The sequence below is a fragment of the Thamnophis elegans genome, chromosome 6, assembly GCF_009769535.1.
Source record: "Thamnophis elegans isolate rThaEle1 chromosome 6, rThaEle1.pri, whole genome shotgun sequence".
In the NCBI taxonomy this organism is placed as follows: Eukaryota; Metazoa; Chordata; class Lepidosauria; order Squamata; family Colubridae; genus Thamnophis; species Thamnophis elegans.
In genome coordinates this window covers 26103906-26128886 of record NC_045546.1, presented here as the reverse complement: position 1 = coordinate 26128886, position 24981 = coordinate 26103906, and the positions used below count along the sequence as shown (strand labels likewise).

The 24981-nt window shown below is 41.4% G+C and overlaps 1 protein-coding gene across 3 annotated transcripts in view; it reads left to right on the top strand.

Annotated features, from left to right (window-relative positions):
• The window catches only part of DCLK1 (doublecortin like kinase 1), a 169706-nt gene that overhangs the window by 83227 nt on the left and 61498 nt on the right, over positions 1-24981 (top strand). For 2 of the 3 annotated variants that reach the window (XM_032220086.1, XM_032220087.1), the window contains exon 4: positions 15991-16107. In XM_032220086.1, coding sequence (XP_032075977.1) covers positions 15991-16107 — 117 coding nt within the window. Of the gene's footprint in view, positions 1-15990; positions 16108-16629; positions 16645-24981 lie in introns of all 3 variants that reach the window. The other variant, XM_032220085.1, reaches the window with a different exon arrangement.

The window sequence follows — 24981 nt, the reverse complement described above, 5'->3', positions numbered from 1 at the left end:
TTTTGAAGCTGAATAATATATGTGATTCTTGAACCTTAATGTTGGGTTCTAGTTTCAACTTGCTCTGAACTCCAACTTTTAAATAAGAAATCTTCATATTTTAAAAGACTCAAAAACTTTTATTTAGAAAGAATTAGTCATAACTGAAGTCATGGAGATAAGCTGATCACCCAAAGCAGTTCCCACTGATTCTGTAGCTGAAACATTTTCTAGGTCAAAATGTAGAACTCATTAATTGAAATTTGGGGTGAATTCCAGGTTCCTCTGACATCCACACACAAACAATATATATACACTATAACAACTGTAGATATTAGCTTGAATATGCTTTCAAACCCAATGATTTTATGAAGTGATTTTAAGTACGTGCCCATTTGTACATTGTAAATATTACTGGTTTTTCTTAAAGCCAAAAGGATTATAATTTACTAGCCTATAATGCTTCAATAAGTAGAACATTTATATAAACATAAATATAAACTTCAAAAATTCAAAATTGCATGATTCAAGTCTCAAACAATTGTACCTGGATGACATAGAATTTTCTTTCACATATTTAAGGGAAGCAACCCTGAAGCTGATGTAGAAATACCCCTAAGAATGTTAGGAGTGGTGCATTCCAACACCCCTCTACTCAGATTCCCCTAACCAACTTGTTCAGACTGAAGAAGTTGTTCAGATGGGCATCTCAAACCAACAAAAACATCTCAAACCAACAAAAAAATAAGTCCATTTGTCATGATTCAACTTCCAGACAATTCTACCTGAACGACTAAGAATCTTTGACATTTGTGTAAACAGATTCTTTAACCTATGAACCTTGGTTGCATCCATTGTTATCAGTGAGACAAATCAAGTCCTGTTGATTGAAATTCACCTAATTCACTTATACAGTAGAGAGATCATTTGGTATAGTGGTTAAGGCATCAGGCTAGAAATTGTGAGAGGGCAAGTTCCAGTGCACCTTGTGTGGAAGACCAATTGTGTGACCTTGGGCCAGTCACTTTTTCTCACTCTTAGAAAGGAAGCAATGGCAAACCAGTTCTGGAACTCTTGCCAAGAAAACTACAGGGACTTATCCAGGCAGTCTCTGAGAATTGGGCACAAATGAATAGAAGAAAAAAATATTTTTAAGTCTGGAATCATTCCTATAACAAGTGTTACAAATCCAGATAACCATTATGTGGTTCCAAAGGAAAAACTTTATCTAGTGATTGTCTTGAGTTTTTGCAACTCAGTTTTGTTAGTCCTATCCATAATCTGATATTCATAAAAGTAGCATTAGCTTTAATAATTTTTCTATTGGCATAAGACAACGATAGTGTGCGATGCAATGGTAATATATTTTAATCGAAATCCCTCTTTTAAAAATGCTTAAATATGGGGAAAATATTCCATATTTCATAGCAACTGAAAACCAAGTTGTGCATTGCCTAAGCAATCTATTTCTTATTGCCCTTCAGACACTGGAAAATTATTGCTCTATTATAGATGACATCCCAACAGTAGCAGAAATGGCATCCTAACACTTACAATTAAATGATTTTTCAATAACAGAGAACAGTTTTGATCTTCTCAGTGGTTTATCTTTATAGCTCATATGTTTTCAGTGCCAGGAAACTGTCTCCATCTCTGAGAAATCAGTTTCAATATCCTTGAGGCAATTCTAGAAATTAATCTCTGTCACAGAAAAAGATGGTTGAGGATTAGGTTTAGGTTTTAACTTAGCAGATGTTCAGTGACAGGTTTTGATCCATGTTTACAAATAAGTTTTTTGTTCTCCTGGAAAACCATCTAAGGCGGTTGGTGATGGAGGAAATCAAAACTTCATCCAGTTTCCCTATCAAGATTTCATTCCATTTATTTACATTATTTAAAAAGGGTTATAATATTAATTGTGGAAAGAACAATTCAGAGAAAACTTCAGTACTGTGACACTCTATGTGTGCACATTCTAAGGAATTATAAAGTCTTCCTCTCCAATGTTGCTGTTCCCATTATTTTTATGTTACTGGTGAACCTTATTTCAATCTTTGTGTGTTGTCTATCGATTGTCTGTACTAAATATTTTATATTTTAATAGGTAATAATTTTCAGTGATTTCGCATCAATATGTATTTCTTATAGAGTCAGCAGTACAAGAACAATTTAGAAAGTTGCATATTTCGCAGTAGCCCATTTTATATAAATCCTAAACTTCTGTGCAAGAAATACTTATTATTTGCAGTTGTTTCCATAAATGCAACTGCATGTGTCTCTAAAATAACTCTTGGTCTCCCTCTGGTAAGAAAGATTTGAACAAGCTTTACAGAAGTAAAAGCCAGACAGGAGCCAGGTAGGAACTGACAGCTGGTTCCAGGATAAACAAGATTAATTAAATGTGGACATAAGGCAGTGGTGGATTTCAAATTTTTTGGGAACCTACTCTGTGGGTGTGGCCTCCTTTGTGGGAGTGGCTTGCCAGCCATGTGACCTGGTGGGAGTGCCTTGCCAGTCATGTGTTTTCTTTCTCTCTCTCTCTCTTTCCTTCCTTTTGTCTCTCTGTCCCTTTTTTCTTTTTTTCTTTCATCTCTCTCTTTTTTTCTTTCTTTTTTATTTATTTATTTCTTCCTTTCTTTCTCTCTCTCTCTCTCTCTCTGTCAGTCTGTGTGTGTGTGGGGGGGGCAGTGGTGGGTTTCAAAATTTTTTGGAACCTCTTCTGTAGATGTGGCCTGCTCTCCGGGTCCACTGGTGGAACCATTTCTAATTGATTTGGTAGATTTGACGAACCGGTTCTACTGAATAGGTGCAAACTGGTAGGAACCCACCTCTGACATAAGGGCATATTAAAGTTACAGTTAAAGCCAAGTTAATTTTAAAAAGTCCAATTTACGAAAGAATTTAGGTTTTGGTAAGTCAAAGAGGGTTTAAACATAAACATCAAGAAAATAATCAAGAGAAAAGTGGAAGTTTGAAAGAACAAAGCAAAGCAAGATATTTACAGGCCATTAAAGAGATAAGTTGCCTAGATATCTAGAAAATCAGTAATGCCAAGTATTCACCTGTCCATTATTAATGGTAATGACAGAGAGTATGTAAAATTGATTTACAGTTAGTCTCCAAAATGCTTTTTTCCCCCTTAAAAGGAAACTGGACTTTCTTGTTTTTTTTCCTTTGAAAGCATTTTACCTATCATTCAAGAAACTTCCTCTGTTCTAACTAACTGGCGTAGAATTCTTTGCACTCATCTGATCATTAGCACTATATATATCTGGGTCCTCATTTTACCGACCTTGGAATGATGGAAGACTGAATCAACCTTGAGCTGTTGAGAATCCAACCTCCGAAATGCTGGCAACAAGAAGTCGGCAGAAGTAGCCTGCAGTACTACATTATAACCAATGTGCCACCAAGCACCACTAATGCAAGGATTAGTCCCAAAGTTATTTTTTCATAACCATCACAATTGTGAATGGTTCTTAAATGAGCCATTTTTCAGGAGCTTTAGCACTGGGACAAAAAACTGGCAACTTCTGACTAGGAAAGGTTATTCATGGAAGGTGATGATGGAAAGTCTTAGTGCTGGTCCAACCAACTCAAATTAAACCTCACCTTATGAGAATCTCTTCATTTTCTGGTTTTCCAGAAAGGCAGCTAGTAACAGTAAAAGAAAAGAAACAGAGGTAAAATATGTAAAGATAAAAACAATACTAAGGGCTGGTGAAAGAAGGAACTCTGACTCTTTTCCACTGGCAAGAGAGAAGGAACCAAACACATTTTCAGAGGAAACAAATTCCGAGACTTGATAAGTTGATAAATGTTCTTAGTGACAAAGAAATCACTGATGTCTTTTCTGCAGACTATCAAATTAATTTAAACTGATGTTCACACTAGGGTTCATTGGGGTATATATAGCAGGAAAAACCAAGGACCCAACCTTTGAAAAGTGAGTGTAAAAGAATCCATAAAAGGTACAATTAAGGGCAAGGTACAAAATTTTCCATCTGTAAGGACACAAGAAAATGTATCTAATCTAATCTGTAGTACCAAAATACAGTAACCATTTTACTTCGTACTTCTCTGTATTGAGTAAAATTACTCTATTATATAAATACAAAAATAGTTACTGATTTTTTTCTAAAAAAAGACACACTGTATACATGTTGAAGGGACACAGTGGCTCAATACCTAAGACGATGAGCTTGTCAATCAGAAAGGTCAGCAGTTCAGCGGTTCAAATCCTTAGTGTCATGTAATGGACTATGCTCCCGTTACTTGTCCCAGCTTCTGCCAATCTAGCTGTTCAAAAGCAGGTAAAAATGCAAGTAGAAAAATAGGAACCACCTTTGGTGGGAAGGTTCCGTGCACCTTTGGTGTTTTGTCATGCTGGCCACATGACCATGGAGACGTCTTTGGACAGCGCTGGCTCTTCGGTTTTGAAACGGAGATATGCCACCTCCCCCTAGAGTCGGGAACAACTAGAATATATGTCCGAGGGGAACTTTTCCCTTTCCCTTTATATATATGTATGCATATGCATGTTTTACATAAGGCCATCAAAATGTTGGAAATAAAGGCAAAGGCTAAGTCGGTGTCATCCTACAAGATAGACCAAAATATGAAAACGATGCCACATAGATATAATATTAGTTTTATTATAGTAAATCTGAATATGCTTTCCCTCATCTTTCTCTTATTTTCTTTAGAATTAGGGTGGTGCTTGTCTGAGACATTTTCTTAAATTTCTCTTTATATGACTTAAGCCATGTTGATCTGTTTCCTAGATTGATAACAGTTCTTTCTCTCAACCAAAGACCTCCTCTATACTTTATAGAACCTGTATGGTAGACAGTGACGTGCGGTGAGGTTTATGGCTGGTAAGACACTGACACAATTTTTTAAAAAAAATTTGGACTTCAACTCCCAGAATTCCACAGCCAGGCATGCTCAGTTCCGATTTAAAGCGACAGCATTTGTTTTTCTCTTTTGCGAAATAAGTTTCCTTCTTTCTTTTTCTTTTTCTTCTCCCTTCCCCTCCTTCTTCCCTCTCTCCCTCCCTCCCCCCTCTCAAACACACACACACACACACACACACACACACACACACACACACACAGAAGTAGGATTGGACTATCTCTCCTACCCCCTCCCCTCTCTCACTAAAACAAACTCTCTCTCAAACAAGCACACACACACAAACAAACACACACAAAGTTGGATTGGAGGGAGTCAGGGAGACCACAGGAGGAGGCAGGAAGCTAGTCAAAGAGCCATACTGGATCACACACACTTTTCCCCAGCCCCGGAAGGATCCAGCCCAGCTTCACTGATTACAGGTTTGAAAAGACAACATGGCAATCAAACTACACTTGGGGAGGGAGAGCACTTCCCTCCAGCCTTTGTCCAAAGCCCCGCACCAGGAGGATGAAGTTTGAATTCCTCCCCCTCCCTCCCACATGTACCTTTTCCAGCTGTTTCAGAGAGGATTTCAACTCTGCTCTTGCCTGCCATCATGAAAAGAAAAAAAATGTAAAAGGAAAAAGGCAAGAGCTGAGGTCAGGCTGAGCTACAGTAGTTGCTGCCAGAGTCACCGTGTGGATGACTCTGCTTAACTGTTTAAAGAAACCCCTTAAAAAAGCACCCTCTACAGGAGGAGGTGGGAGACGTGCCTCATCTACGTCAGGAATTTTTCAGCTTTTAACCCTTGCTTAACTCTGCTCGAGTGATCATAAAACGCCAGACTAGATGAGGCACGTTGTTCTCCCGCCTCCTCCTGTAGAGGGTGCTTTTTTAGAGGCTTTTTTAAACAGTTAAGCAGAGTCATCCACACGGTGACTCTGGCAGCAACTAGCTCAGCCTGACCTCAACTCTTGCCTTTTTTCTTTTACATTTTTTTTCTTTTCATGATGACAGTTGTGAGGCTCTGCCTCCCCTGCCTCCCCTGACTGCACTTCCCTGATGGTAGAAGGTTAGATGTCTTCCCTATCCTATTCCCCAAATCATCAGAGTTTTATATAGACAGCCCAGTTTGCTTTGTAGTGCTTTTATTACCACTTTCCTCTTTCAGGACTGCTTAACCTTTCCTTGCGAATGGGTAGAAATCCCACAACCTACTCTTAAAATGCATAGAATTTTTAGTGCCATCTCCTGGAACTAATAGCATGAGCTTGAGATTTGTGGTAGGGAGAAAATCTATTTCCCACCTGAGTGAGAACACTTAAACATACATTAATTATATTAAAATAAGAAAGAATAATATCTAAAATTTCTTCCACTTTAAATAGGCTTTTGTGACAACAATATTGGCTAAATTAAATCATCCATAGCACTTCTAATATTGGCTAAATTAAATTCTTTGCAGCATTTTTAAAATAATATTCAGCGTATTCAGAATTCTTCACAGAATGGGACAAAGGAAAGTAAGATACTTGAGCATTCCATTTGATGGCTTACTGGCTTGCTCTGATTTGAAAATGTGTCTCCTTTGTCCTATACTGGCCCACATGGTTGAAATTGCCTCAGAGAACATATTTGAAGGGAGATAGGTAAGGGGGCAATTGCCAGCATCTGTGTGGGCAGAAGCCTCCATGCAAGCATGATTCATTATTTGAAATGATCAGATTATTATTATTTTTGAATGGAAGTTGTCGGATAACAAATTAGAATAAAAGGATCAAATATTATTTCAGTATTTTGGGTGACCCACCCACTCAATTTATTGAATCTTGATGTTCTTCTTTGACCTGAATATTTAACTAATATATAGCTTATTTAATTAGCTTCCAATCGTATTAGAGAGTCTGGGAGATGAACTAAATTTCTACCAGTTAGAATTCCTGTTACATTGAAGTTGCAAAATGTATATGTGGGACTGCTCCTATAATTTCAAGATGGAAATGTATAATATTATATAAAGCAGTGGTCCCCAACCCCCGGTCCGCGGACCGGTGCCGGGCCGTGGAGTACCTGGCACCGGGCCGCGCAGCGGCCGGGGGCCATGATCGCTGCAGCGGCCGGGGGCCATGATTGCTGCAGCGGCCGGGGGACATGATCGCTGCAGCGCAAAGGCTCCTGGGCCGTGCGCAAAAGCTCCTGGGCCGTGCGCAAAGGCTCCAGGGAAGAGAGCCCCGCGCAGGTACGCAATCAATGTGTCGTCACGAACAACGCCCCCCCACCCCTGCGCGCGCTCAGCGGGCCACGGTAAAATTATCAAAGGCTGACTGGTCCGCGGCGATAAAAAGGTTGGGGACCACTGATATAAAGGGCTTACAGTTGAGCTGAAGAAACGCCATTTTATTTCTATGTATATTTTTTATTAGATTGGATAGAACATTCTGAATATGGATTGATTGGAGATGAATATTGGTGACTTTGTAAAATACCCAAACTTCTCTTCCCTTAAAACTAAAGTATTTTACATTTATCTTATATAGTAAGCAAATGGAAGAATGCTTTTAAAGTACCTATAATATTAAAATATACATTGGAAATTAGTTGACATTTTTCTAAATATTATCATACCATTTCACCTTTGTATGTTTCTATTTCAAATTTTGAAGGGCAGAGAACTTTCTCCAAATTGTAATTGATTAAAAATAAATTACTTTTCCCAGTGCTGCAATCAAGACTATCATCTTCTATTCTCTATTCTGTAGAATGGAGTCTTGGAAGAAGAATGTCATTAATGATCTCATATATAAATTTGCTGCCAAGAAAAATAAGAAAAAGAACATTTAACTTTTCAGCTTGAATAAAATAAAATTAGGGCAATGTTATTTACCTGCTAAAAAGTGGCAGAATAATATGCAAACTCTCCAATTTTAGAATGCCTCAGTATTCTTTCTTAGGCAATATAAAAGAAAAATAGAAAAAAAATTAAATTTAGGTTCAGTATCCAAAATACCGTCCACATTGGGCTTCTGATTATAAAGTTTGTTTATATTAGATTAGCTAACAGGGAAAGGATGACTATTGGCAGGTGTCCTACACTTTGCTTGTGAAACAGTATCTTTATGTCTTTTAATTGTAATGTGCTCAGTTTTAATATACTCTTTTATATATTGTGATATCAATTTAGATATTTCAAAGATTATATACATCATTTACATTTTTGCCCAATGGAGAAAAATTTTGTCAGCACAAAATGTGGTGATAAGAAATTTTCAGGAATGGGCCTCAAATGAACATACATTATTTTTTTTTAAAAAAAGCCGGTGCAGAAGGAAGACATTTTGGCCATTTTAAAAATCCCAAGAATGAAACTTCAGGCCTTTTTTCAGATCCCAGTTTTAGTTGTTCTTTCCTTCTCATATTGCATGGAGCGAGTTGCTTCATTTTGCTATATGCCACTGAATGCATAATTAAAATGGAAGAACATTCCTTATAGCATATAAAACATGATATACATATCTGGCCTAGGCAATTACTTGTTTTTAATGCTTAGAAAATGACAATAAGCAACCTGGTTTCTGAATTCTTGAACGATATGTTTCAACTTTTCTATAATTTTGTGACCCAATATTTCTTTGTTTAACATAAAATTCTGGACGTTTTCTTGAGGATTTTCCCCTCAGGTGTTTCCTCCAAACAGCATGCCTTCTTGTTAGCTGAGTGAATGTCTTCTACATAAATCTTGATTTCGAATGTATTCTGTCCAAGTTAAGATTGGCTCCCAGTCTCTGCTTTTAACAGAGACTTGAAAGCATACCTTTTAACTTAGTCTTTTAAATTGCTTTTACAGGCTTAACTGATACTGTAATGTTCTTGGGTTTTTCTTTATTTCATTCTGCCTTTCTGGATTCTGCAAAAGGAAATATACAATTCTCAGTTTTGACAACTTTAAGATATGTGTACTTTAATTCCCGTCAACTTCATGCTAGCTAGAGGAATTCTAGGAGTTGAAGTCCACACATCTTAAAGTTGTAACAGTTGAGAAACATTGATCTAAACCAAGAGTGTCAAACTCACATTGTCACGGAATTGTCATGTGACGTATCAGAACTTCCCCCCTTCGCTAAACTGGGTGTGTAGGTGTGGCCAGCATGTGACACATCTGGCCTGGAGCCCCAGAGTTTGACAGCCCTGGTCTAAACAGACTCAGCAGCTGTCTGATTTTCTTGGTAGGTCAGGACAGGAAACAGATGTAGCTGAAATTCCAGCAATGTTTTTTATTGTTGTAGTATAGAGGGATGCGGTGGCTCAGTGGCTAAGATGCTTGTCGATTAGAAAGATCAGCAGTTGACGGTTCGAATCCCTAGCACCCCGTAACAGAGTGAGCTCCCAATACTTGTTCCAGCTTCCGCCGACCTAGCAGTTCAAAACCATGTACAAATGCAAGTAGAAAAATAGGGACTACCTTTGGTGGGAAGGTAACAGCATTCTGTGTGCCTTTGGCATTTAGTCATGCCAGCCACATGACCACAGAGATGTTTTTGGACAGTGCTGGCTCTTCGGCTTTGAAACAGAGATAAGCACTGCCCCCTAAAGTCAGGAACGACTAGCTCATATGTGCAAGGGGAACCTTTACCTTTTTATAGAATAACAGAATCTGGAAAAATTGTCAGAGTTTCTCTTCACTTGCTATTATACGAAACAAAAAAATCAAGGTGGGGTTATTTTGAGTTTCTTTCTTACATTGTAGTTGTACATATTTGTTAGCTGTGTATTCCATTGTTGTTGATGTTTTAATAATGCCTTGATAACTTGTTCTGTAGATAGGACATTCAAAGATGAGTCATCATGTTCTAGGTCCGATTAGAATTACAAATATCTGGCAAAAGGAGGGCATGTCCTTTGTTTTGTTCTCAAGTCTTCTGTCTAGCTTATGCATAACCTTAACATCAAATATCTTCTGACTTTTTGAGTACAGATAGTCCTTGATCTATGACCATAAGTTGACCAAAAACTTGATTGTAAGTCAGTATGGTTAGAATTGGAGACACCCATGGAGACTGGAAGTAGTATTGTGGCTTTTTTTTTGTAGTGATTGTTAAGCAAACGCTGCAGTTATCAAGCCATTCATTTGAGTGGATGGTTTTTGACAGAAACTGGCAAAAAACTCTATAAACCAATAAGGAACAACACAAATAATGGTCATGTGAATGCAGAGCAGCCAAGGGGTCATAAAACTGACCTGCCCAATATGTGGCAATGCAAGGTAAAGGTGCAACTATTTACAGTGTGTGTGTGTGTGTGTGTATGTGTGTGTGTGTGTGTACATAAAATAACCAGTCATAACTCATGGACCACCTATATCTACAAAGAATCTCTTCCTGAGCAGCTTTCCTCTGTAGCCCAGTCCGGGGTGGACTTCAAAAATTTTAGCAAGGGATTCTCTGCCAGGTTGTTGGGTGGGCGTGGCCAAGGTGGATGTGGCCTAGTCGGCCTCCTGCACCATGGCAGGGAGTGTTGCTTTTACCCTCTCTGGGCTCCGGAGGTTTTCCTTGAGCTTCCGGGAGGACGAAAACAGGCTCTCCAGGCTCCGGAGGCCCTCTGGGGGCTAGGAACAGGTCCATTTCTGGCCTTCCTGAACTTCCAGTAGGCTCGTTTTCCCCTGTCCCAAGTCTCCCCGCACGCCTTTTACTTATCTGCATCCAAAATGGGCTGCATGGGGACTCCTGGGAGGGACGGGGTGGGATGGGAAGGCCAGCCAGGAATGGGATTTGGGGGTTCTCCGAACTGCAAAGAATCTTAGCTAAAGGTTCTCCCAAACCCCTGTGCAGCCCACTCCTGAGCCTAGCCATTTACTAATAAATGCTAACCACAAGTTAACAAGCTCTGCTCCATGACCTTAATTAGTATCCTCAAATTTACTTGTGCTATTGCCTGAAATTAACAAGCCACAAACTGAAGTCATCTGCCTCCTAATCTCTAGCACATTCCTGCATTTGAAAAATGAGTCTTTCTGTTGCTGGAAAAAGTAATTTAATATACAGATAGGCATAAATACTTAGTTTTTCAATTTTTATCAGCAATGCCAAGAAAGCTCAACAAGTTAGTGTGTCCTTCTTTCCAATTGTTCATGTTCTCCTTTGCCTGTTCAGCTATCTGGAAAACCTAGGCCTGATGCCTCTCCAAAAGAGAAGGGCCTTTGAGACTTAAGTCAACCCTTTGAGATATACAAGGTTGTGAAACAGATACAGCAGGAATTCTAAGAATAACAAAATCTTGATAACACGTTAAGAGTTTCTCTCTGTTCCATCTTATGACAAACAAAATAAAGAAAGGGTTATTTTGAGTTTCTTTGTTATTCCTTCCTCTTTCTTCAGACTAAATATTTTTTTTCTGAAAGTCCTCATTAATTGTTGGCTTATTCTTTTCCCATTACCAAAGCCAGGTACACATTCCTTCATAACAGCTTGCCACCAAAAGCAAAACACAATACAATTCAAAAATAAAATATCTGAAATGACACAAATTTGGCGGTATCGTACCCCAAATACCTTCCAGAAAAGTTATCCAAAAATAAAGGAGATACTTATGATCAGCTGGCAAAGAGAGACTGCTTAAAAACAACTTCATCAATAGCTCCACATTCCACTTCTTCTCAGTGATGAATCAGGACCTTCGCACACTAGATCAGGGGTGTTAGACTTGTGACTTTTTCCCCTTCACTAAACTGGGCATGGGTGTGGCCAGTGTGTGATGCATCCAGCCTCCGGGCAACAAATTTGATAGTCCTGCACTGGTTTACTGGAGAAATCTCCAAGCACCCACTTGAAACTAGTTGGGTTCATAAAGGCAGACTATCTGAATGAATTTGGATGAATTCATGGAAGAAATGGATGATAATTGATTGCATTTGGACCAGAAAGTGATCTGACCCTAGTAAAGGAAAAATGATAATAGCCTCCAAAGTTAACAATTAAGATCACTTTAACTATATAATTATTTGTTTATTTACTTATTTATTTAAATGATTTATATGGCCACCCACAACTGTTTCTCTGGATGCCATACAACTTTAACGTGATATTTAACTATTTAAATCTTGATGCTACAAACCAAAACAATACACTCAATTAGGTGTTACCAGCATAGTTTTCCTAACTATCCAGCCCAGGTACCTAAGGCAAGGTATTAAGGATCAATCACTGCCAGAGCCCTCTATTAAACATATTGCAAGATTATCCACAACATACATGGTTGTCTAGAACAGGGGTCTTCAACGTTGGCAACTTTACGACTTGTGGACTTCAACTCCCAGAATTCCTCAGCCAGCATGCACTGGCTGTGGAATTCTGGGAGTTAAAAGTTTCCTGGTCTAGAAGATCTGCATGAAGCAATGCCAGAGGCAATCGCCTGGAGAACTGAGTTGAACGTCCAGTTATGAGGCCACTACCAAAGAAGCTTTAATTATGTGGACTGTGTAGATATGTTTACTTCTCTGTGTAGATATGTTCTTCTTATATACTAAATAATAATAAAAAAAATAATAAACTGTCACAGGCCTTAGATGGTGTAGATGTGGAATCTACTTTTTGATGATTCAAAATGGAATCTAAACCAGAGATCTTACAAGAACCGGACAAAAGGATCTCTGATCCCCCACTGTAGGGAGGGGGAACCGATTAGGTGGTTCCGCCCCAGGCACCTTATGGACCCTATGAGATTTCAGATGGCGCTTGGTGGGATACCTGACTCCCTGGCCCACAGTCTGGCGGAGTCCCTGGTCGCTGCTTGGAATACAGCGGCGGCGGAGGCTCTAAACCGGATTGCACCTTTACGGCTTCTCCGCGGCAGTGGATCCAGGAGGGTCCTTGGTTTACTGAGGAATTCCGGGAGATGAAGCACCAAAAGAGAGACTTAGAGCGACGCTGGAGGGCTAGTAACTCTGAATCCGACCGAACACAATTAAGAGCCTTTATTATCTAGTGGCGATACGGGCGGCAAAATGTGCTCATTTTTCTGTTCTTATTGCATCCACAGAATCTCGCCCAGCCGCTCTGTTTAGGATAGCACACTCCCTCTTGAAAGAGAGGGATGCGGGTGAACCCTTACAGGGTAGAGCTGAGGAGTTTGTTCAGTTTCTGTCGGATAAAATCTCTGGGATTTGGATGGACCTGGACTCCACTTGGACAGTACCAGCCGAGATGCCGGGGGAGGGTCTTGATCCAATTTTATGGAGTGAGTTTCAACTTGTTGCCCCTGAGGAAGTGGACAAGGCCATGGGAGCAGTGAGTGCTTCCACTTGTTTACTGGACCCATGTCCCTCCTGGCTGGTCTCGACCAGCAGGGAAGTGACACATGGCTGGATCCAGAGGATTGTTAACACCTCTCTCCGGGAGGGATCCTTCCCGCACCCCCTAAAGGATGCGGTGGTGAGACCCCTCCTTAAGAAACCTTCCCTGGATCCAGCCATCTTAAACAACTACCGTCCATTCTCCAACCTCCCGTTTGTAGGGAAGGTTGTTGAGAAAGTGGTGGCCTTTCAACTCTGACGGACCTTGGATGAAGCAGATTATCTGGATCCCTTTCAGTCGGGGTTCAGGCCTGGTTACGGCACTGAAACTGCTTTGGTCGCGCTGATCGATGATCTCTGGCAGGCCAGGGATAGAGGACATTCCTCTATCCTAGTGCTTCTTGACCTCTCAGCGGCCTTCGATACCATCGACCATGGTATCCTTCTGCGGCGGTTAGGGGAGGTGGGAGTGGGAGGCACCGTTTTACGGTGGTTCTCCTCCTACCTCTCGGACAGGTCTCAGTTGGTGTTGGTTGGAGGACAGAGATCGATCCCTAGGCCCCTCAAATATGGGGTGCCGCAGGGTTTGGTCCTGTCCCCCCTCCTATTTAATATCTACATGAAGCTGCTGGGTGAGATCGTACGCCTGCACGGGATCAAATATCATCAATATGTGGACGATACTCAATTGTATCGAAGCAGTGGAAGTGATGTGCCAGTGTCTGGAGGCTGTCAGGGTCTGGATGGGAGCGAACAAGCTTGCACTCAACCCAGACAAGACTGAGTGGCTATTGATGCTGCATCCCAAGGACAGTCCAGACATTCCACCGCTTAGCCTGGGGGGTGAAATTATACACCCCTCAGAGAGGGCCCGCAATTTGGGTGTCGTCCTGGACCTGCAGCTGACGTTAGAACACCATCTGTCAGCTGTGACCAGGGGGGCTTTTGCCCAGGTTCGCCTGGTGCACCAGTTGCAGCCCTATTTGGATCGGGAGGCACTCTGAATGGTCACTCACGCCCTCGTCACCTCAAGACTGGATTACTGTAATGCGCTCTACATGGGGCTGCCCATGAAGAGTGTTCGAAGCCTGCAGTTGGTCCAGAATGCAGCCGCGTGAGTGATCTTGGGTGTACCTAAATACACCCATGTTACACCTATCCGCCGCGAGCTGCACTGGCTGCCTATTGGTGTCCGAACGCGCTTCAAGGTGCTAGTTGTTACTTTTAAAGCCCTACATGGTTTAGGACCTGGCTACCTGAGAGACTGCCTCCTGCCACATACCTCCCAACGACCAACTAGATCTCACAGGTTGGGCCTCCTACGGGTGCCGTTGACCGGACAATGCCAGCTGGTGACTCCCTGGGAGAAGCCTTCTCTGTAGCTGCGCCAGCCCTGTGGAACGATCTACCCATAGAGATCCAGACCGTTACCACTCTCCCGGCCTTCCATAAAGCCACCAAGACCTGGCTGTTCCGGCAGGCCTGGGGCTGTTGATCAATGTCCAGCCCCACCTACACTGAATGGATGATGTGCAATTTTAATAATGTACCTTTAATTTTAAATTTTTTAAATGTTTTTTAATCTGTCTGTAAGCCGCCCAGAATCCCTAGGGAGTGGGCAGCATACAAATTTTATTAAATTGGAAAATTAAAATTGATTAACCTCCCCAAAAGTAAATTTTATATTTTATGATTTCCCCCCACAAGTGACTTAACTTGGACCAATTTCCTCAAATACAATTTTTTTTCCTTCAGTCCTACATTCTACCAGCTTTTTAGGAAAACTTGATTCCTTCAGGTTTTAGTCAAATATACATTTTGCAGGTGTGGCTTTCAACACATTTATAGACACAGAGTTGTTCCCAAGTGGGAGGGCAATTTTATTTCCTCATTGATTTTCATCATCTGTTATGAAAATCTAAAACAGTCTAATTGTCAGACCTGAAGACATCTTTTCTTTTGGATCTTTGGCCTTCCACACTTTTTATTATTCTGCTATGCATTTTCTATTGTGGGAAAATGGGAGGGGGGATTGTGAGGAGTTGCATACTATGTAGCCATAACAAAATTATTTCTAGAAAGCCAAGGACATCCTTTTTCTCTGCACTTCTGCACCTGACTGGAACTGGATGGGTGGAACTGCCAGCATGGCAGTGGGAGATTGTACCATGTGATGGACTTGTGGGTGTGGGGGCAAGTTCTTGAACTTTCAACTAGGTGGGGTTCAGCTTCAGGTTTTCCCAAATGTGCCAACATGGCTAAATTGGAACTTTGTGCAATACTTTGCCTTGGACTCTGATTTGGAATGCTAACAATACACATTTTGTGTTTTATTGTGCGCTGCCATTCACCAAATTTTATAGGAAAAATAAACATATTGCATTTTTCTTAAAATATTGTGCGACAGACATAAGGACTTATAGGTCCTTCTTGATATATGGAAATAAATTTCAGATATATCCTTTCAGATATACTTGGCTGTACTTCACACATGACTGCAAAACCAAATGACAGACAGGAGGACTGGATTTATTCGGTTATTCGGATTTATGTGTGTGTGTCCATTTATCTGCAGCAGAGTTTCTTCAAATTCTTTTTATTTTTAAGTTGTTTCTCCTAGGACCCTTTAAAGAAAGTTTGAATTTTGGTAATTAGGCCACTAGTGTCATTTGAATTGCACAACAGAAGTTGGGGAAGTCATGGGCTTTGATTTCCATTCTTTTATAAAGGACAGCCAGGATTAATTTCAAGATCATTCTATAAATCATATTGCAACAGAAATAAGAATGCTGTTCAGGATACTAACGGAATGCTACTTGTCTGATTTTCAGAATGTCGTGTAGTGAAATCTACTTCCTATACCAAAATAGCTTCAACACCACGTCGGAGCATCACCAAGAGCCCAGGTCCATCCCGACGCAGCAAATCTCCAGCATCCACCAGCTCAGGTAACACACTGCAAACAAATTTGACTAAGTAGCAGGTAACTCTTTGACTATCATAATTATTTAAACATGGTTAAATATACTATGTACTTAGTAGTGTGGCTCAAATATACTTTGTTTTCAAAATGGAGAATAATAAGTATTTCTTGCTTACTGCGAATTGGATTGTCAAATAATTGAAAGTATCTTATGTCCCCAATGAATTGAAGTGTATGAAATAAAATTTAGAAAAGAAAATGTGCTTTGTCTCGGATTTTTAAAGTCCTTATTCAGCAAGCTCCTTGTGTAATTGAATTCTTTGAAGGTAAACTTGTTGTAGGAGATAGAATAGGTATACACACTTTTCCCCTTATTTGTAAACATCTAGATGTTTTAATAGAGGAACGCTTTGTGGTTTTATATTTTTATGGAAAAGTGTTACAGGGTGTTCCTCTGATCCTTTATCCCTTTGAGTGCTTTAAGTAATGTTTGGGAAACAAAAGGAATTTCATGCTATATTGTGTACTTTATTTCTGAATTAGTTAGGTGGTCTCAGGGATGGTAGGAGGATTTCAAGTTTTATATTGTGAGTGATCAGATTTGCTCATTGCAGTTTATACATAGCATCTGTTTATCATTAGAACATACGGGTAATCCTCGACTTATGACCACAACAGAGCCCAAAATTTATGTTACTAAGTGAGAAATTTGTCGGTGAGTTTTGTCCCATTTTATGACTTTTCTTGCTGAATTTGTTAAGTGAATGACTGCTATAGTTAAATTAGTAACACCGTTGTTAAGTGAAACTGGCTTTTTCATGGACTTTGCTTGCCAGAAGGTAACAAAAGATGACCACATGGCCCTGGGACACTGCAACCATCATAAAGGCGAACCAGTTGTCAAGCATCCAAATGTAAATCACATGACCATGGGGATGCAACGGTCATAAGTGTGAAAAATGGCCATAATTCAGTTTTTTTCCAGTGCTGTTGTAATTTCAAACTGTTGTAAGTCAAGGACTACCTGTATTTTGCATCTGGTTTTCTGTGTAGGGTAGAGTGATGGTGGTATGAATGTGAGCAACTTTCTAATTATAAACCAGGGATGTCAAACTGGCAGCCCGTGGGCCGGATGTATAATCTGCAGGCCACGCCCACCCCAGCTCCAGGCAAAAAAAGTTGTGATATGTCACCTGATGGAGTTTGACACCTGTGTCATAAACTGTCATGAAGACTTCAGTAGTTAAAGGGATTTGATCCATGATACAGCACCCAAGACATCTCGTGTGATCTTATTTTATTATTATTTTATTATTATTAACACAGTGTCAGGAATTTTTCGGCTTTTAACCCTTGCTTAACTCTGCTCGAGTGATCATAAAAAGTCAGACTAGATGAGGCATGTCGTTCTCCTGCCACCTCCTGTAGAGGGCACTTTTTTAGAGACTTTTTTAAACAGTTAAGCATTAAGCAGAGTCATCCATGGTAACTCTGGCAGCAACTAGCTCAGCCTGACCTCAGCTCTTGCCTTTTTCCTTTTACATTTTTTTTCTTTTCATCATGACAGTGGTGAGCCTCTGCCTCCCCTGCCTGCATATCCCTGGAGTCAGCATATCCCCTCCCGCCAATAATCTAGCTCCTCGTTTTATCAACCTCAGAAGGATAAAAAGCTGAATCAATCTTGAGACAATCAGGATAGAACTCCTGGCAGTAAACAATGAGTTTTCTTCTAGTAGTGCATTTTTATCACTGTGCCACGATAGCTCCTGTATATGGAAATGTGGTAGTAATGAAGCCTAATGTACAATTCACTGAAAAATCAGGGAAAAAATGGTTCAGAATATTCATGCCCTTCATATCATTGCCTGAGTAACCAAGAGGAAAATGTAGACAACACTTTCAAAATGTCAATGGCAGATCTTTCAAAGAGCCATTACAATAAAATAGAATATAATAATAGAATAAAACTGTCATCATTTGGGAAAGAAATTCGGGAAAATATTATTCTTCTAGAAACATTTATTTATTTTGAAAATACTTTTTCCATCAAAGAGATCATGTTGACAGGAAGCCTTCCCAATTTGTATCCTAATCATCTAATTCATTTGTAAGTTTGAAATTTCTTTCTTTTGCATAGTTCATCTTTATACCCATCTCTCTCGGTCTTAAAAGTTGCCTCAGTAAAAGCGTAAATTGATGAGTTATACTGTAATTATTATGCCTGGAAGTTTTTAAAATTCTTCTTATTTTAATTGAAGATAAGTTTGATATTGAAATCTGCCAGAGAGGTGATGGACTTTCATTTACTGAATGAGTGCACACAGGGCTTGAAGAGGCATATGTTATGAATACTTTAATTTCTATATGGACTATGGTAGAGATAGAGATGGAGATTTCAGCTTTAGTTCTAAATGTGTGTGATCCATTATTCCCTTCCAACTCTTTAATGCTAAAATTTCAAGATCCAGACAAGACCATTATGCTAGCAAACCAATATAAGTTTGTAGAGTAATAAATTATCCTTTTCTATAATTATTTCTCCTACTGTTTTTGCCATTATTGTTATACCAGTGCTTTATATAAGAGAAAAATTGCCCAAAGGGTTTTCAAAAATAGAACAAAAGACAAAACTTCAAGTTCTGCTACATTGTCTGCATAGTCAATTAAACCCTGGTCTTCGAGTGCTAGAAAAGTTACTTTTGTAGAATGTAGAAAAACACAGCACGCCAATATCCAGTATTTCCCTTCTCCTGGTTTTCTTGTACCTCATCAGTAATTTCTCAGGGTCTTGTGTGATGCTGTGATAGTGACACTTAATATCAATATTAGCAACATGGCATCTTCTGCATCCCATGGAGTTTATCATTTTAGAAAGTGGGCAGGTGTTCCTTTCCATAATTAGCTTCACCAATGAAATGCAAACAATATATACTCTTTTTGAATATATAAGGGTCAGACCTGAAGAAGTGAGATGATGTCTATTTGCTTGGCTTCCTAATGTAACTGCATAAAAGATATAATTTCCAAAACTTTCATTTTGTGTTCCAAGAAAAGTAAGGGTCAGATGGCTGGAGTAGGCAATGGAAAATAGAAAGTGAATCAGACTTTCACTTGAATTAGTTTATTATTGTTTAAACTTGTAGAACTTTCCTTCTGCTACAAGTTGAAAAGATTTCAATTTTTTGAACTAGAGATATCAGAAAGAGACGTTAGCATTTAAAATGTACTTTCCACCTCGAAGCGTTGGCTTTTGCTTGAAAGTTAAATAAGCGTTTAGGGAAACAGCAATCAAATAAAAGTCTTTCAATGAAATGAAAATTTGTGCTATAGCCTTAATTCTAAGCAAAAATTATGTAGAAGCAAGCAATTAATCTTGCTAGCAGTAATATGTTGTTTAAGGTGACCAGATTTTCAGATTGGAAAAGAGGGACACCCTTGACCGGGGGGAGGGGGGGGGGCTTGATTAAAAAAAAATTTTGTTGTCAAAAGGTCACCCCAGGACACTGAAACCAGCATAAATACGAATCTGTTGCCAAACAAAATTTTGATCACGTGACCATGCTGCAACGGTCGCTAAGTGTGAAAAATGGTCGCAACGGTCGCTAAGTGTGAAAAATGGTCATCAGTCACTTTTTTCAATGCCATTGTAACTTTGGTCACTAAATGTTTTCCCCCTCCTCGAGACTCCTCACTTCTTCCTTCATTCCTCTTGCTTATCTACCTTTACCTTATCTGTCTTCTGCTCTTTCCCTCTCTTCCTTCCTTCCTCCCTCCTTCCATCCTCTTCTTTCCTCACTCACTCCCTTCCTCCTTTTTTCTCTTCCTTCCTCCTTCCATTCTTTATACGATATAAAATTCAATGAGGGTGAAACACACCAAATCTGGCAAAGCTGCCTTGCACCAACCTGGCCTGCCCATAGAATAGCAGCCACTTTGAGACACATAAACCTGGTCTGAACATATTGCATCACAAAGATTTGCAAAGATCACATTTGCAAAAAAGAACATTTCTTGTAGTAAATACATTTTATAAACAATTTAAAAGTAAAAATCCCCCCCAAATAATAAAAAAGGTATTCTATAAATAAAAGAAATCCTTAAAAACCATTGTTAAGTATTACACCAGCAATAATTTATACTGTCACCATTTCAAACTATCATCAGAAATACGAATCTGTTGCCAAACATCAACATTTTGATCGCGTAACCATGAGGATGCCACAACGGTCGCTAAGTGTGAAAATGGTCGCTAAGTGTGAAAAATGGTCATCAGTCACTTTTTTCAATGCCATTGTAATTTTGGTCACTAAACAGCCATGTTCCTGACTTAACAACCACCATGATTCACTTAACGTGGCAATAAAAGGTCGCAAAATGAGGCAAAAATCATTTAACAAACGTCTCCTTTAGCAACAGAAATTGGGGGATCAATCCTGGTCGTAAGTCGAGGATTACCGGTAGCCAATTGCAAAAGGCAACTTTACTTGGAACAGGTGAGATTGTGCCCGGATCCCTTTCATGCCAACATCCCATCCTGTCCATGGGGAGAACTCCACAGGCGGACAAAAGCCCCAATCCCCTCTCAACCTCCAGCTGACTCTGCCATCCGCCATAACCACACATGCCCCTCAAAGGCAAAACTCAGGGGGCTGAATTCTACAGGGGGAGGAGTAAAGGGGGGATTTGAGGGGCAGCCCAAAGCACCATCTGTCTAAATTTGCATCAGGCAGGCAGTAACATTTTCATAGACCATGATCAGAGGAGCAGCTGATCCTATGGAGAGACTCCTCCTGCATTCAGTCCCAGGCCTACAAGTGGAAGTACCCTTCCTTCCCTCCCTCCCTCCCTCCCTCTTTCTTCCTTCTAGCCTTCCTTCCTTTCCATTCTTTCTCCTTCCTTCCTTCCTCTTGCCTATCTGCCTTCTGTCTTTCTGCTCTTTAGATCTCTCTTCCTCCTTCCTTCCTCTTTCCATCCTTTCACCAAAAATCAGGATGTTTTATTAGCATCAGCATCATTCTGCTGAAAATGCCAGATTCTGTGGTACTTCTGGATGAGATTTAGAAAATTACAGAGACATGAGGAACCATTATATAATTTCACTTGGCAAAACTCTGATTAAAATAATAGCAACAAAATGTAAGGTTTTTTAATTTTAAAACTCTAGCAAAACATAGATTTATTTCCAGTTTAGTTAATTAATGCCATTATAAACAGGAATGCAATTGATTAAATAAAAATGACTTTTTCTTTTATTAAGAATACTTATTCTACACTAAACTAGAAAATATTTCATAGGCCCTTCAACAAGTTTGTTACAAATTTTCAGGATTGCATGCATTCTTGAAACTGATACCATGTAATGTTAAAAAGCAGATAGCTAACTAAGTACACTAAAAACCATGTTTAATTATTTGCTACTTGAGGCCAATAGCAATGATGAAGAAATTTCTGTCATCCTCAGTGACAATATTTTTAGGGCCAAAAAATAAAACTCTGTATATTGGATCTGTTGAATGGAGAAAGGCCTGCCCCCCCTCCCCCAAATGAGACATCTTCCACGATAATAGGAGAGGAGAGCCTGGAGACAGCAATCACAAGGCAGAACGTAGCTAAGAGAACGGGGCGGGGGTTGGGAGAAGGCATGGGACGGGCTCCCAGCAGCGGCTGCTCGGATTTGCCATTTGAGAGAGAGAGGGGGGGAGAACATGAGTGTGTGTATCCCTCCTTCCTTCAGCCCAACACTCTTGCTGGCATTCTGGCCAGACGAGAGGGACTGCAGAGGGTCTAGGGCAGCGAGTCATTCAATGGGAAACTTGCCTCTTGGAAGGAATGACCCGGTTTGGCTCCCACTTTCAACAATCGAACAGAGAAGCGAAGAGGCAGGAGAGACGAAGCGGGAGCCAAGCCGGGCTAGAGTGTTGGGCTGAAGGAAGGAGGGATACACACACTCGCGTTCTCCCCCTCCCTCCCTCCCTCTCTCTCTCTCTCTCAAATGGCAAATCCGAGCAGCCGCTGCTGGGAGCCCGGTCTCATTTGGGGGAGGGGGAGGAAGCAAGCCTTTTTCCATTGCAAGGAGCTGCTGCTCCTCCCCCCCACCTCTTAGAAGTCCAGCCAGCTGCCCGCCAAGCTCTCCACGGAGACTCACCCAGAGTTTTCACCGCGATTTGCCTGGTGAGGGGAGGCGGCAGGTTGATGCAGACCAAATCCACAGTATAATAAATACAAGTATAATAAATACCTTCCTCCTCCTTCTCCTCGCTGCGATCTGGATGCCCGATGCACCTTCCTTTCCTCCGCATTCGGCCCTTTCGCGTGGAGCCTCAAGATTACGAGCAATGCAGGGTTGCTAAGTTAAGGGCGTCCGGTCCCAACTGGGAGCAGTGGCTGGCTCTGCTCACAGCCGCGGGCCCCTGCCCTGCTGCGTCCAGCGCGTCTTCAACAGCATGACCCGGCATCCCAAGCGGAGTCCCCCCCCGGCTAGCTGCGTTGCCCACACGCGCGGGGATTCAAAGTATCCAGCCGGATTTCTTGAATCCCCGCGCGTGTGGGCAACACAGCTAGGTGGGCTCTGCTTGGGAGGACCAGGCTATGGAGGGCATAGCATGGTCATCTCAAGCGAAGCTCCCCCCCCCGCCTAGCTGCATTGCCCACACGCGCGGGGATTCAAAGTATCCAGCCGGATTTCTTGAATCCCCGCGCGTGTGGGCAACGCAGCTAGGCGGGCTCTGCTTGGGAGGACCAGGCTATGGAGGACATAGCATGGTCATCTCAAGCGAAGCTCCCCCCCCGCCTAGCTGCGTTGCCCACACGCGCGGGGATTCAAAGTATCCAGCCGGATTTCTTGAATCCCCGCGCGTGTGGGCAACGCAGCTAGGCGGGCTCTGCTTGGGAGGACCAGGCTATGGAGGGCATAGCATGGTCATCTCAAGCGAAGCTCCCCCCCCCGCCTAGCTGCGTTGCCCACACGCGCGGGGATTCAAAGTATCCAGCCGGATTTCTTGAATCCCCGCCCGTGTGGGCAACGCAGCTAGGCGGGCTCTGCTTGGGAGGACCAGGCTACGGAGGGCATAGCATGGTCATCTCAAGCGAAGCTCCCCCCCCGCCTAGCTGCATTGCCCACACGCACGGGGATTCAAAGTATCCAGCCGGATTTCTTGAATCCCCGCGCGTGTGGGCAACGCAGCTAGGCGGGCGGGCAACCTGCTTGCTGTTGAAGACACGCTGGACGCGGCAGGGCAGGGGCCCGCGGCCGGGAGCGGCTTCTGGCGGCTACCGGGCGGCGATCTCACACCATCCGCTCGCGGCTCTTAGTACTCACCAGTCAGCGCAGCTGCAACCTCTTTCGTCTTTTGGCGAAAGGAAATGGAGACTCGTGCAGGCGTGCTGAAAATTTCCCATCCCAGGCAGCTCACTGATTGGCTGGAGTCCAGGCCAATCCAATCAGTGAGCGGCAGGCTGGGCTGGCTTAAATTTGTAGGTAGGTAAAAGCACGCTTTTTTGGCGCTCGCAGCTCCCGCCCATCAGCTGCTAGCTTGCTGGGCTGGCTCATCGGTAGGATAGAGAACAGAACGATGAGCCAGCCCAGCAAGCTAGCAGCTGATGGGCGGGAGCTGCGAGCGCCAAAAAAACCTTGCCTTTGAAAAAGGCGGGCGGGACGCGGGAAAATGCATTGAAAAGCGGGGGTGTCCCGCCAAAAGCGGGACATCTGGTCACCTTAGTGTTGTTGGCAACATTGGTGTCAGTCTTCCTCCATTAGAATGCCCTGTTATCTCTTATAAATTATCCATGTCTAAGCACTCCCAACCAATAATATTATTTATGAATGTGTGGTGGTTCACAAGCAAATGTCTTTGACATTAATTCACCAAAAATTCTCCAAATGTTCATATGATTTAAACAGCAGATTTCCTGGTAAGCCTTTCGGCTGTAATAGTAATTGAATTCAAGTACTAATTCAAAGTTTACTATCATTTTGGCTTCCAGATGTTCCTGAGCTCTTGGCCAGGGCTGCTAGGGATGATTTTAAGCAACATTTGGAAGGCTACAGGTTTCCCCACTTTTGTGTTAATGCTGTAACTTTCCTATCCTAACCCAATGTGCAAAAAACAGGCTTCCAAAGGCAAATTTAACAATACAGTATTGTAATAGTTAATTATTCTACACAGTGCTTTTTATGTCTGAGCTGAATAAAGAACACATCATCTAGGTAACCAGGCAGAATATTTATGACTGTGCATAGTTGGCAGATGGGAAAGAAAAGTATTCTTCCCATCTGACAATGTTTTAAAATCTAGTTCTCTCTCTCTCTACTGGGCGTAGCGGTTTGGAGGCTACCAGTCAGCTAAGCTATGATAAAAATTATTATTATTATTGTGATCTTCAGATGAGTAATTTGGTATATTGTTCCCAAAGGCACTTCATTATGATTCAGTGTGCAGCAGCATATAAGATTGCTAAGGCTATGGGGGCTTGGCAGATCAGAGTGAGGGCTGCAGTTGCTCAACATCCTGAAGTCGCGGCGTTGTGTATTGACACTTTTGATGTAGTCCCTAAGACGGCACCTACACCTCCTACTGCTGCTCGGAAGACGTCAGCCTTACGCAGAAAAAGCTTTGGCTTATGAATCTGGCATTTTATTCAGCTCTCTCTGTGAGCTGCTTTGGCAACCTTTAACTAATCTTAATGCTTCCTGTTTCTGCCAGAGTGTAGTACAAAAGGCAAATATTTTCCTGCTTGGTTTTATCAGGTTAAAATAAGTCTGTTTCCATGTTAGAACTCATAGAAGGTAAGTTCAATGCCTTATTAGTATCATGGCTGGAAATATCAGTGCAAAATACAGAATTTGGATGTCTGCTAGTTACTGCTTTTTTATGGCTGATGTATATATAATTGTGACCTA